This window comes from Sesamum indicum, linkage group LG2 (genome assembly GCF_000512975.1).
Source record: "Sesamum indicum cultivar Zhongzhi No. 13 linkage group LG2, S_indicum_v1.0, whole genome shotgun sequence".
Taxonomy (NCBI): Eukaryota; Viridiplantae; Streptophyta; class Magnoliopsida; order Lamiales; family Pedaliaceae; genus Sesamum; species Sesamum indicum.
The window spans coordinates 17,857,481-17,873,126 of record NC_026146.1 but is presented as its reverse complement, the minus strand read 5'-3'; the positions used below and the strand labels follow the sequence as shown (position 1 = coordinate 17,873,126).

Genomic DNA, 15,646 nt, shown 5'->3' with positions numbered 1-15,646 from the left:
TGGAATAATTTGAAGGTGAGAGGAAAATTATGGTGAAAGAATCTTAAATTACTTTAAATATATATATATATATATATATATATTTATAAAAAAATATAAAAGTAAGAGTTGAAGGGCATAGAAATACTTTGTAATATAAAAGTATAAAAGATTTTGTTATTAAATATTTGAATTCTCTAATTTTGGGTTTGTTATTCCAAATATATATATATCCGGAAGGGTATTAAAGACTCGTGTGGTCCAAAAAATTTGATTCCACGAAGGGGGTTAGCTTTTTATTACAATTTTGTCCAATAAAATTTTGTAAGTCTAGATATATTACCAAGTCCAACTCTGTCGATCATGTAAACAACTATAATTGAACAACCATAATTTACATTGTATTTCTTAATATGTAAGTTGGATTTCTAATTAAGTTACTCTTCAAATTGCAAGCATTTGCATGGCATGTATCTGATCTTGCTCGAGAACACGATCTCGAATTGCGACCTCGATCACCTTGTGTTCTCCGAATGGATTTGTATATTTGAAGTACAAAAGGTTAGGCTAGTCGGATTCGTTCTCGACGATAACCCTCCGACATCCAAGTTAGAATAGATGCTTTAAATTGAGGTATAAGTTGCTAACAGAAAAAGGCTTTGGATATTTCAAATGGCATTACCTCTTAACCATTCAGACCCAGTATTTATAGGATAATTATTTCGAATATATAAGATAGGTACGCGTATTTTAATCTTGGACTTCCTTTTTTTAGATCAAACGGCTCAACCTTGATTATGCCCCCTGATCATAAGGCGGACGAGCCTCCTTGACTCTGGGCATAATCCCAACTCTGAGATTCTTTCTTTTCTTGGAGAGATAAACATATCTTTCTCTAAAAGTATTTCTTTACCCTTAATGAGAGGGTATTTTCGTCCTTTAGCAATGTTGCCATTATCAGTATCCAAGTTTGGCTACATGCACACAATATAAATCCATGCAAACTGACATGGTGTTTTAGGTGAGTTTATAAGTTTGTAAAAAAATATTTTATAAAGAGTCTCAAAATTTATAAGATATTTAAAAATATTTCGTGGATTTTTTTAGAAAAAAGATGAGCTTATAAGATTTTAAAATAGAATGTTAAGCTCTTTTGGAAAAGTAATGAATTTTCAACTTTTGTTTTAAATAATTTAACAAGCTCCGTCAATATTCTTTTGGCCATATTATTACTAATACATGTTAAACTCCATAATCATATAGTGCAAAAACTTATTTTAAAATAAAATTGAACATCTTATAAATTTTAAATATTTCATAAAGCAGAGAGATAATGTATTGATTTTTTTTTTATTTTGGGACTATTTTAAAAAGTCGGCAAAATAAATAATTAAATGTATTAAATTTTCTCAATTTTAAGATCATTTTAAAAATTTGGTAAAGCAGATATCATGTAGTGCACTATCCATCCATTTAAAACGCACACAACCAGCGTTTTAAACAACACACAATAAAATCCTTGGTTAAAAATTTTCCGTACATGTTGCGTACAACAACCCACAAACGTCTAACGCAAACTGCTACTAACAGAATACAAAATGTAGTCTAACAGCCTTTTCAAGACATCCGATGGAATTACTTCTCACTAAAACCTAATATGTTCACCACTGAACATCCGTTCCCTTCTGCATCTCCTTAATGTCTCCCAAACAAACAAAAAAAGTAGACAACTTTAAAAGTTTCTTACATAGAAGACAATGGATGAATTCACTAGAATGACGGTAAAAAGTGTATTTAATTAAGCTGGTCACATATATTTTTTCAGATATTTTTGTTTTCATGTGCAAAGTTTTGGAATTTACAGGATAAAATTATTAAAATAGATTTGTAATAAAGGATTCTAATTATAAATTTTTCAAATATGTTATAAAAAAAATCATTGATAGAAATCATAACCTATGTTATTATTATTATTAGTAAATTGTATTTACCAATAACAATATTATTTTTAGTTAATTATGGATCCTCATGGTTCATGGTTTCTTATCAGCAACAGCCAAAAGGGTGCCGCTCATTTTCAAGATCTCTTTATCCAAATCACTAGCCTCAGACGACGGAACTTGGAACTCAGTCAAACCGTCGGTGCACTCTGAAAATGACGTCGCCGAAAGGTAAGTCTTGAGGGATGCAGGGTCATTCTTCACGACTCCCATGCTCTTGTGGATGTTGTCGATGACGTTCTCGTATGCCTGACGGCATGTTTTGTCGATGGATTCCTTTGTCTGCGGCTGCAGGTTAGCGGGCAGCTTCGACCCGATGCCGTCGACTATACTCTTCCCGGCATTGGCTTTCTGCAGAGCGGCGTTGAGCGTGTTTTTCATTGCCTCATCCCAGGTTTTCGCGTTATTGGACATCTGCACGCAGAGGGTCTTGTCGTCGGCAGTGTCGCAGAAAGTGTTGGCGGCAGGGTCAGCCGCAGAGGTGAGGAGGAAGGTGGCCAGGATGGCCAATGCGAAAGAAACGGTGGTTTTCGTGAAACCCATTTTTAGTTTTTCTTCTTTGGTTTGGGTAATCAAATGATATTTTTCAGCCTGTCTTTGGAGTTTGGTTGATTTTATGCATTGGGAAAGCCAAAAAGGGGTAAATGTGTGTATATTTGCGCTGGTGAAGTGTGGTCCAAATAGAGTGGATGAGTGGACGGATCACCACATATTTACTATTTGTAAGCTGTTTGTGCAACGGTAGTTTGATACGATCGAGGTCCTTAATTTGCCACCTAAAACTGAAAAAACTACTTTTTTGAAGGAGAGGAAAAAACGACGGGAAAAAAAATGGAAGAAGAAGAATTATTAAGAATTAATTCTCTCTCAAACTAATTATAAAGAATAATTACACTTTTTCCCTTAAAATTTGGTATAAGAATACATGTAATTTAAGAAATTACATCTAGCACCTAACAAATTTACTTACATCTAATAAATAAGTTCCTCCATTAACAAAAAATTAACGAATTTGCTAATATTAACAAAAAAAATCTTATTAACTTCTCGATTGACTTACTACTGACTTATAGTTGGTCAAATAAATTCTTTTATGACCAAATTAACCTCATACGTCTTCATACATTAATGCATGTGAGGAGTTATATATTGACTGTTATAATTATAGTAGTTTAATTTGAAAATAATTGTATGATCCTTTCTTTTATTTTTTTTGAGATTCTTACAAGCCATCAAGCCTGCCAACCAGCAACCGGAGTTGTATGCATTATATGCATGGAAAAGGGTACAATTAGGGTTGCATTTTAGGAGCTGACATGAATTTATATGTATGCCATTATTAGGTTCGATAACGAAATATCTTTAATCACGGAAGCATAATCAGAGAAATTATCACAAATATAATATTGTATTAAAAAATACATTGAAATGAGTGAAATATCTATTTCATCCCCTATTCTTCTGTGCAAAAGTGATATTTGCATATTTGATAAGCAACCATTTTGTTTGAAAATTTATATATTTAATCTCCTTTTTAGTCTACCAAATTGATTCATTCATTAGTCAAAATTTATAAAATTTGCTATTATATCAACAATAAAATTAAATAAAAATTCATATTTAACCCCATTAATCCTACTACTGATTTACTGCTTGAAAAAATGTAGTTTTAATTCTATAATTCAAGGGAGATGATATTTTTGTTCCTACATTAATTAATTTTCGTAATTTAGTCATGTGAATTTAAAATTTTAATAATTTTAATCCTTTTTCTAAAAATTAATCAAAAAAAAATATGTGACATGATTAGATGGAGAATTCTGAGGAAAAAAAAAGCCAGGAATCCATCAATATATAGCTAGTAGCCAAAAGGCAATCACAATCTAAATGAAACATCCATCAGTACTAAATATGCCATTATCAAACCCTCATTGCAAAGAAAATTTTAACTAAAGTTGGGTTTTGATCGGAATCAATTATATGACTAATGCAATATATTACACTGTGATTGATTTATAATTTGAAAAATATAATCAATCTCAAAGCTAGTATATAATTGATTTGGTTCGACCCAACCTGATTTGAGTTGAAATTTTTTCACATTAATTATATTAAACCTATAATTAAGGATCATGTCAACATTATTGATTTTATATCAAAGAAGATAGGAAATAGTCATTAAGAATATATATCAAAGAGCCATATATATCGAAACCACAAACCCATATATATTATTAATAAATAGGAGAATAAATATCCATGATCAATAACAATATTTGGTTAATAATTCTCTCATGGCTTCTTTCCTGCAACGGCCAAGAGGGTGCTGCTCAATTTTGTGATCGCTCTATTAAAATGAGTCGCCTCGGCCACTGAAAGTTCGAACTCATCCAAACTGTCGGTGCAATCCGAAAATGTTGTCGCCCATAGGTAAGTATTGAGGGCGGATGTAGGGTCACTCTTCACGAATCCAATGCTCTTGTTGAGGTTGTCGATGATGGTCTCGTATGCTTCCTGGCAAGTTTGGTCGATGGAGTCCTTTGTTTCTGGCTCCAGGTCTCCTGGCAGCTTCGACGGGATGCTATCAACTATCTTCTTGCCGGCTTTGGCTTTCTCTAGGGCGGCGTTGAGAACGTTCGTCATTGCCATATCCCAGGTTTTTGCATCTTTGACCATCACCGTGCAGAGGGCCTTATCCTTGGCGGTGTCGCAGAAGGGGTTGACGGCAGCAGAATCCGCGGAGGAGATGAGAAGGAACGTGGCAAGCACAGCCAATGAGAAAGAAAAGGAGGTTTTCGTGAAACCCATTTTATATTTTTAAATTTTTGGGTTTGGGTAATAAAATAATAATTTTCACCCTTTTGTCTTTCCGTGAGGTTTATGATCTCACAAAGTGGGAAAGCCAAGAAGGGCTAAGTATGTGTATGTTTACGTTGATATGCTGTGGTTATATAGAGTGGATGAGTGGAGCGGCATTGTTTTCTCGTTTTCTTGATTTTCGGATCATCGTATGTTTATTATTAGTAAGTTCTTTGTATATTGGTACGTTGTTAAAAAAAAAAATTATTGGATAAGAGGAAACAAAAAGCAGAAAAAATTGAAAGAAGAATAATTATTAAGAATTAACTTTGTTAGTGTGATCAAATTTTTTGCCAATTTAAAAGATTTAGGTCAATTTTATCCTAAATTCACGAAATTAAAAAAGATGGAAAATCATTTTACAACCTTAATTTCGGGACCTGCATCGCCTTATTGCCGGACTTGGAGTCAAAGGTGCATTTACTGTCAATATGATCAATGTCAAACATGTGCTTATTTGTCTCTCCAACGAATCCGACTTCTCATATCTGTGGCTAAGAAGAATTTGGCACATTCAAAGATTTTCAATGCGGATTTTCAAATGGTCACCGACATTCACACCGGCTCAAGAATCCTCTCTTATTCCGGTTTGGGTATGTTTTCCTGAACTCCCAGCTCATTTGTTTCATAAGGATGCTCTTTTTGCGGTAGCAAACATGATAGGAACACCACTTCAAAACCGATGACTGCACGTTCAATCAATCCAAGCTCTCTAAAGCTAGAATTGGCATTGAGATGGATCTTACCAAGCCACTTGTGGAGGGTTTCAACCTACAAAGCAATGGAGTCACAATTCATCAAAAAGTGGAATATGAGCAGCTTTCAAAATATTGCAATCTTTGTAAACACGTCGGTCACGACGACTTAGAGTGCTACACAATGGGCAATGCCCCCCGTCCCCTTCCACGAGCTAAGAAGTCAAAAGGAAATAAGACAATGGGAACGGAGGAACAGGTGGTGACTGGAAAAGCCAAGGCAGTTGAGAGGGGTGAATGCTCCAAAAATAGGTACTCTACTAACCTCTCTAATGACAATGTTGATAGTGGTAAACATGGTGAGCATGATGATAACATAATGGAGAATGATGAGCTTGTTGATAACATTGTGGAAAATATTATTTCTATTGATGTTGCTAACACCACATGTGAGGATGGAAAAATGGGTTAGGAGAATTCGAAAAACAAAATGGCCGAAGGAAATTGGATCCAAGTGGGAAATGCTACAATGCTTCTCCAACAGAATCCAGATGAGGATGAGAGTTTGGTTACTAATGCCATGCCATTGAAGATCTCTGACCCAACTTGCTCGACCAACCGCAACCCTACCGATATAGACTCGACGGAGCAACTGTTACAAGAGTTGGCCTCCCCAGACAAACTGCCCAAAAATCAATTCCTCGTAGATGGGATACCGGAGTACTTGGTTAAGAATACGGAGGTGAAAATCCGTGTGATGAAATAGAGGAGTACCTCGTGTGGTCCAAGGATAAGGACAAATCGAATCAACAAGAAGAAAGGAAAGATACAGAATAGTTAAGGTCGTGCAAAACTGTAAAGGAGTAGTACTCCTACTTCCTTGTTTGTTGATTTTGTTGTAATGTGTAATGTACTTTATTTTCAATGAAGAAGGGATAGGACCCCGAAAAGCCTCCCCCACCTACGGGTGTTTATTTAAAAAAAAAAAAAAAAGGTTTGCTTAGCTAATTGGACTTTATAAATCCATATAATTATTTATTTAGTTTAATACTTAGTAGCAACGTAGCAATGAAGAAGGGATAGGACCCCGAAAAGCCTCCCCCACCTACGGGTGTTTATTTAAAAAAAAAAAAAAAAGGTTTGCTTAGCTAATTGGACTTTATAAATCCATATAATTATTTATTTAGTTTAATACTTAGTAGCAACGTAGCATGATTAATTATGTCATAGTAATTAGTTATGTTATGGGGAATGTATGATCTAGTTTAAACGAATTGTGCTCGTAGGAGTTTGTTGACTAGAATCAGATCTTTCTAATTCTTAATGCTGTTAATAGATTAAATCTTGTGGACGTTCCCATGGTTATCTATTAATTAGGGATCTAGCCAACGGTCGTACCTTAGTTGACGAAAAGGTAAGGAAAGGTAAGGTGTTAGGTCGTACCAACACTATAACTGTTTTATTTGTTTATACATGTGTTATTCTTGCATCAATGATCAACTCACAAGAATCAAGCATGATCCTAGCCTTAACAGAAAAATCTCTCTCTCGTGTCTTCACCAGGTAATTTTAATTGTTTTATAGTTTATTTAGTTTTCAATTACTTCTTTTTATCATCAATCTCCCCCATTATTTTCTTTTTCTTAAAGAAATCAATTTAAAATCAGTTTGTGTGGATCGACCTTACTCCCACTTTCACAAGTGTAGTAGGAATTATTTTTTGTGGTCTCGACAACCATAAAAAATTAAGGAAATAAGATCGGGTGTAAACATTAAATTTTCATAGGAGGTGTGAGTGTAATTTTTAAATTTGTTTTAGAAAAGTATAAAATTATATTTTTAGAAGGAGTCTAAGTGTAATTAACCCAATAAAATATAAAAAAAATTAAAGCATTTTGAAATTAATTTACTCAAGATTATGTCGGAATCCTGGAAAAAATAAATTCAGTATAAAAAAACAGATTGCATGAGCAAGAAGGAAGTTACAACACAAGTATGGAAAATACAATCACACATTAAACAGACATCACACATTAAACAGACATCACACGTACAACCTCAGCTCCATATGACAGAAGCTACCTAAAAGCAGGCATAGAGGAAATTTTAGCAACAACATAGGTCTGAAGAAATCTTTGACAAGACAGAACCACCTCAACTATATATTTTGATGTCTCTTATTTTTTTTCTTTTGCTTTTTTATTATTATTTTTTCCACATAGTAACTTTCATATTTCTCTCACTATCTACAAGTGGTAAAAACTATATATCTTTATAAATAGTTATTTATTTTCTCTTTCTCTCGCTCCACTTATTCTCTTTCAAAATTATTATTTTTATCATAATCATATTTATATTTTTAATTATTTTATCCACATACACCGATGTGCCACATATGGCTAGTATTATATATTAAGGAAAACCCACACTCTGATATCTCTATTTTTTCTGATTTGTTCTTTCTTTTTTTGGCATCCACAAACTTCCACATTTCCTTCACTATCTATAAATGATCTAAAATATTATTTTTAAATAGTTTAGTTAATATTTTTTTTATCTTTCTCCTACTTCAAATATTATTTTTGAGAATTATTTTTTTTTTATCATAACTATTTGGGTGAAAAAATGATCCTTCGATTCATTTTAATCCTCTAAGTATTATCATTGTCAATTTTTTATCATTAGTTTACAAATATATATATATATATATATAATTTGATCTGATTTAAAGGTTTTATTCAAAATTTTAATAATTTTTGTCACCAAAATTTCCACCTAAACAACTGAATTGATGATTTGTGGAGATACTTTGCACTTGAGTGATTGAAAATTTTTATTGCCCATGAAATTCGAATCTTAGTCAACTAAAACAATATTAATACAACAAAACATCATCAATTTCTTAATTTCCCATAAAAAAAAAACAACCCAGAAAAAAGGGCAAAAGGATATCATAAACTAGGTATAGGGTGTGCACTCATGTTGAATCGAATAAAAGATAGGATTAATCGAAAATTCAGGACGTCAAAATAGTATGTCGAATTTTTTGGTTGGATTTGATAAATAATTAAAAAAAAATCAATTTGAAATTATTTCGACATTATTAAATACCGAATTTAATTGAATTTAACAAAATGCCCTATGATGATAAATTTCTAAATGTACCTATAAAAAGAACATGTAACAGCAAACTCTTGTCAAGACAAATAATCATTTACAGTTCCAGATTTGAATGTACAACAGATACAACAAAACAAAATAAAACATTTTTAAATTCAATATACAAACAAAATTAAACATATATAGATTCAATCATCCAAATTAATTCTAATGTATAACTTATACGCTTTCATGTCACAAAATAAAATTTTATTATATATATAATTTTTTTAAAAAAAAGTTTGGTATTCCTTTTGATTTGATTAATCGATAATAAAATCGAAATCGAATCGAATATCCAAACTTACAATAAAAAAATAAAAAAAAAAAATCGATTCCGCACTCAACGCGAGCCGAAATTTCGATTTTAGGCAGAATTTGGTCGGACCGTGCAACCGCCGATCTCTAACAGAAACCTCAAACCATTCAGAAATCAAAGTATGAATCCAGAACCCATAACAAATCACCACCAAGACACGCTTTTATAGTTAATAATTAGTCGTGTTCATGGCTTCTTGTCCAAAACCGCCAAAAGGATGCCCGCCAGCCTGAGCAACTCTTTATTCAACCCATCTACCTCCGGCAACGAAACTTGGAACTCACTCAACACCATTGTGCAATCCGAGTAGGTGATCGACGAAAGGTAGGGCTTGAGGGCTGCGGTAGGATCATCCTTAACGAATCCGACGCAATCATCAAGGAACGATAAGATCCTGTCGTAGGCCTCCTGGCAAGTTTGGGCGATGGATTCCTTTGACTGCGGCTGCAGTGTAGGGGGCAGCTTCCCGCCGATGCCTTTGGCTATTGGTATGCCGAGCTTGGCTTTCGCCGTGGCGGCGTGGATGGCGTTTGTCATGGCTACTGGCCAGGTTTTGGCGGCTCGGCTCCCACCTGGGCAGAGGGCTTGGCTGCCGAGGTCGGCGGTTGCGCAGAAGGGACTCACGGGGGGGGCGGCGGCGGCGGCGGTGGAGAGGAGGAGGAGGAGGATGAATGAGGAGGAAATGGAGAAACCCATTTCTGTTACTCCTAAGAAGAGTAATGGTAATGGGTTTTTTGGTTGATCAAACCTTTCTTTTTGTGTTTAGTTTATATATGAGTGGAGGGGTGGGGGTGTGGATGTGGACGGGTTAGGGCTTGTGCTTTGATTAAATAAGTGGGGGGGCGTAGTTTTCTCAGTTTTCCTTAGTTTTTGGTCGAAATTCGGACAGCAGCTGACTTGTAAATTTCTATTAATACCGATGGCGCTTTAGGTTCTGTGCCACAAACATATTGGAATTTGTCAAAATTTAAAGAATTTATTATCTATCTCCACTTTAATGTTATCAGAGATGTATCTTTTAAAGTCTTAAGTTTTTTGTCCGACACTTTTTTTATGTTTATCTCAATTCCCACTTTTTGTGACTATCTTTAAATAGTTATAATTTATATTTTTTATTTATTTTCATGCATTTTTTATAAATTTAATATTAATTTATTATTCTATATATACTTTATTAAATAACAAAAATTTTTCAAAAAATTATATACACACACGTAATCTACCATAAATTATTAGTTTTCTTAATGTGCTTTCTATCACCAATATAAACAATAGTCAAATTTAATTACTAGTCCATCATTCTTTATTTTTATATCACTTTTGTCTCTCATCTTTAATTTGAATGTGTTGCATTAGTCTTCCATTTATAAAATATCTCGTACTAATAAAATCCCTAACTATTAAATCTAATTAATGAATTCTAAATCAATGGACGAAATATTCAAATAATAAGGGCAGAATTAAAAAAAAAATAAATAAATTCTACCAATGATGTTAATTGGTGCACTTTTAGTACATATCTTATTAAGCAAGATAAAAATGTGTAACAATATAAAAAATGTGTATTAATTTAGTGACTTTAGTCTCATATAACTCTCCTTTTATTTGATGATCATCATCGGAAACTTGATTGTTCACAAGTCGAAATTCTACCAAATGAAGTTATATGTAAAAATGGAACAAGTCCCCAATGGATTATAGGTTTCAATTAGTAATGTATCAATATATTAGGACAAAACTTAGATAGTGTAAATGTAATTTACCTTTACCTTCAATTTGATTCTAATTATAAGTACAAACATCATTATATGTATATATGATAAATTTTTCTCAACTAAAATATAATTGTTATTAATAAAGTACGTGATTATGAGTTTCATCGATTTTTGAAGTGAATGAGGTGGAACTATTTACACATTAAACTTAATTAGAAAAGGGTAATACTCGCCTTCACAGGTGACATATTTATAATGAATTTAATTAGTGACAATAATTATATATGTGTTACAAATTATTTTAGTGATAATTTCATGAACAACTTTTTATTACTTTGGTTCTCATAAAATAATTATGACTAATAAAACTACAAAATTTGTGGATATGTAGTAATATATAAATCCCTTGTGGTTCAGAAATGTACATCTAATACCTATAAAGTTTGTTTTCATCTAACAAATAAATCTCCATGTTCGTCAAAATTTACCGATTTGCTGATATTAATAAAAAAAAAATAGATATTTACCCCCAATTGAATTATTACTGATTTATTATAGTCTAAATAAATCTTTTTATGATTAAATTACCCATATATATCTTTACGCGTTAATGCATGTGAGAAGATATATCTTTACTGTTGGAAGGGTAGTTTAGTTAAAGAAAAATTATTTGAACTGCAATAAATCACTAATAAGTCAATTGAAAGGTATATCAATTTTTATTCAGGTTTTTTTTATTAATATAATAAATTTAATTAATTTTTTTTTATTAATATAATAAATTTAATTAATTTTGACTAACAAAGAGGCTATTTGTTAAACGAAAGCAAACCTCATATATATTAAATATAATGTTTTAAATTTAAAAAAATGAGAGTATAATTCGTAGCTTATTTTCTTTTGTTTCTTTCATTTTTTTTTTATTTTTATTTTTTGAGTGTGCTCCAATTAACAAATGCGATTCAAACAAGGAGAATGATTAATTAGACATAATTTACAAAGCACTAGAACAAATAACCTTTGTCCCTGAGCTAATTAACCAAAAGTACAATACTATAAATATTCAGAATCTAAGAAAACCAAATATCTATATAAAAATATTAAACATTCAACAAAAAAATATATATATATTTTTTTTCATCCGTGCTTTATTTTCGTGCCTTGAAGTTGAAGGCCTGCAATTCGCCGACGTATCAATTCTGAGTGACAACAGGCACGCTCCTCATCGAGATGATGTCTTCTGAGTGAGAACAGCCATGCAACTATCGACCCTCCTCGTCAACTCGGTGGCGTAGTTGGTGAGCGGGGAATTCACTCCAAGCTCTTGAATGGCGTCCCTACAGTCACGTCTTAAAGCCGCGCTGAGATGGGTCTGGGCGGTGCCCATGTCTCCCACCTGCAAAGCCTTGATGCTTTCTTCAATGTCCGAAATAGTCCCGTCGAAATCCTCAGTGCATGTCTGCAGAACCTCAGTCTTGCTCTTAGAGGGCAGCTGGTTTATAGCCGGCATCAGCTTCGGAACCAACCCCTTGAGGCTCCTAGCCTCATCCAGGGCCGTTTGCAGTACGTTCGCCCTCGCGGTCTGCAATGTGCTCGCGCCCTTCGCCATTGCACTGCACAAGTCTTTGTAGGTAGCCATGACGCAGAATTGGTTGACGCCGGCGTTGGCCTCCGCGAAAGGACCCTGGGCGGCGCCGAGAAGGAGAAGAGCGGCCACGGCCGCGAAGAGATAGCTGTAGCTTGTTGGAGCCATTTTCCACTTTGTAGTTATTTTGCGCTCCTTTTTGAGCGTATTAGGTTGGCTCTAGCAAGCAGTTCTTACTTCCTTTACTTCTCTCTCAGTCCACCCGCATAACTTTTTTCTTCTTTTTATTAATTTCTGAGAGACCTACCTTGGAACCAAGAGAGTGCCTTCTTTAAATACTCTATTGCGTAACCATTTTCCTATTTCTTCGTCATTTTTTCATTTTTTCTAGGCAAGTTTATGGCCTTAATCATCTGTCTTTAATTCTCAAACAACCTAAGATTGAGCTTAATTCTAGGCCTAGTTTTGACCCAAGTCATGATAGCAAAGTTTGATCTTTAATTTGATATGAGGCTAGTTGGTGCTGCCGTTCATGTGAATTTATACTTTTATGAATTGTAAAATATTGGATAATAAATTACATCATCATTATGTGTTGGTCCAATTGATTTAAAATTTCGATTACTACAAATTCAGATTCAAGCATAGAAATTTTCCTTTCATATAGCTTCCACATACATATAATCAATTATCAAGCCACATTTTACATGATATTGCGAGTCCGTTATTTATTTATCATCTTATAAGCATCGACATTTTAATCATTCGATTTATAACTAATGAATTTCATATTGTAATGTTATACGGTCAACACCAGTTTTATTTAATATTGAAACCTAAATGATTAACATTTTATGTTTAATTGTATCGAGTCCTTAATTATTTGAATGATAATTTTGTCAACCTAGTCAGTAAAGGAAAGAAAAACCTCAATTTCACCAATTAAATGAGTGGATGCTCGAGAATGAAGCTGTTAAGTTATACTACTCTTTCATTCCTCCAAGTAATTATAAAGAAATACTACAGAGTTACATTGCTCATATGCAAACACGATCACATAAACACAAACATAAGATATAATATTGATGTCCCAAAATATCCATAGCTCGGGGAGGAGTCCAACTTGAAAACAAAATTCCAAAAGAACCTAGGACTACACGAAGCCCAAGGTGAATAAAACCCCAAACCCCAGAAGCATTAGCAGGGCCCTTTAAACAAAAGGGATTGAGAAAGCCCAGGGGCCTCGTGGAAGAGCCTCCTAGAAATTGGGAAATTACCATTTGCACGTGGCAACTGGCCACACTCCATTAGGACAATTTGGAGAAGTGACAACCACTTTAATAGATAAGATGCCCAAGAACCTAAGGGGGACGATTGGCTTACGTCAACCACCTCCTAGAAATATGGGAAGTTTGTTCCGAAAATGAGGCCTATCAATTTTGGGATGAGCCCCAAATGGTTAAAAAGTTCAAGCTGAAGGGTTTTTTTCTATAAAATAGAGTCTATCTTCTAACAAATACTCTTTTGAATCGTAGCAGAATTGAACTCTCTTAACCGGCAGGAGGTGAGAGGTGAGAGTTATAAAAAGAGGTCCTCTTCCTTTGGTAAATGATAATGTTTTCTCAATACTCACACGCATTGCACAAACACTGTGACATTAAATTATTACTCTCTATTACACTTTTTTTTTTAATTTAATTCTTATTCTCATCATTCTTTATTGATTTCAACATTAGAGTGCTAATGTATTTTTTTGCACATTTTCTCTCCCAGACTTGTAAAAAGCTCAGTTTTTGTGATCTTGAGTTGGACCTATTTAAACGGACAATTTTTTTACCCACATCAAATATATTATATATGACAATAATGCAACAAATTAAAGATAAATTAGTATATATTGTGTGTTATACTTATTAAAAACTTTTAGATGTATGTAAAATAAAATAAAATTATTCTAGGGTTATGTAAAATAAATCAAGCTAAAGTTCCAAAAACACAGTTGGTTCGAATATAAAAACTTACGCTTGACTTCACTGTATCATAATTAATTAATTAATTATTATGGGCCCAATTCAAAGTCCATTTGGAAATGCTCCACATACATTTAGTCCAAGGAACCCAGCAATTGAAACCCTTCTCATTTCCACATCAAATTCCGTTGCTATATATTGCCAGCCTCACTTTGCGCCTTGTTCCGCGGTTCGGTGGGTGATCACTTTCCTCTCTTTTCCCAGTTGTTACACGCTTTCTCCATTCTTATCTCCTCACTTGAAAATGAATTTAGCTTTTTTTTTTTTTCAATCCAGAATGAAAATATGTTCATTTTGTAGGGTTGTGTTTTCTTACTAATTGAGCTTCCCTCTTCTTGCATGCCTTCTTGTTTTAGTTGACTACTTGTCCCGATTTTTTCTGTAAAAACTTCGGACAAGTATTGTACCAAACATAATTTTCTAACGTATTTGAAAAAGTATTGTACTCGAAACGATTCTTTTTTTAATATATTTTGAATACGTGCGCTATTCACAACTTTGTTATGTATAGCTAATTAAGTGTTATTCTTTTCTGAAAAAACTTTGACATGCATCATACTAAACGGTATTTTCTAACATACATTGGATAAGTATTGTACTTGACAAGTCCTTTTTTAATACTTTTTGGGCACACGCGCCACTCATAATTCATTATACATAGCCCATTACATATCCTCATTTTTCTTTTCTAAAAGAATTCGGACAACTATCATACTAAACATCATTTTCTAACATATTTTGGACGAGTATTATACTTGATACGGTCCTTTTCTAATCTATTTTGGACACGTGTCTAAACCATAAATTATTATATGTTTTTGTCTGATACGCATAGCGTTCATAACTCGTTACATATTCATCTCAAACACATGTGGTGCTCATAGTTAACTTTATTTTTTAATATATGTACTGCCCATAACTCATTATACATTTGTGTTAGACATGTGTAGTATTTATAACTCATTACGTATTCATCTCAAACACTTAGGATGTCTATAGTACACTTCATATTTCTCTCTTACAATAACTACACATATTTAAACCTGTACGGTGCTAGTTTAACGTGTCTGTGCATTCAAAATATTAGGAAAAATCTTTATTAGTACTTGAAAATGTATTGTAAAGTATGTAAAGAAAATGATAAATGATGGAGTGCTTCTACTGATCTTTTATAAATCAATTATTTCTTGATTTCTATATACATATCTGCAATGGTTTCAGAAATAACGAATAGAGATCATTTTCGTCTCCTCATCCATCACTTTTTGTGCTGTTTTATGCTTTTTTTTTTCCATTCACTTATGT

At 33.2% G+C, this 15,646-nt stretch overlaps 1 protein-coding gene across 1 annotated transcript; it reads right to left on the bottom strand.

Annotated features, from left to right (window-relative positions):
* On the bottom strand, positions 11,949 to 12,479 carry LOC105156773. Its single transcript, XM_011072990.1, has one exon. It carries the CDS (start codon positions 12,477 to 12,479, stop codon positions 11,949 to 11,951), a length of 531 nt encoding a protein of 176 aa, XP_011071292.1.

Coding starts and splice junctions, on each gene's coding strand:
- LOC105156773 (XM_011072990.1), bottom strand. CDS start 12,479: ATGGCTCCAACAAGCTACAGCTATCTCTTCGCGGCCGTGGCCGCTCTT.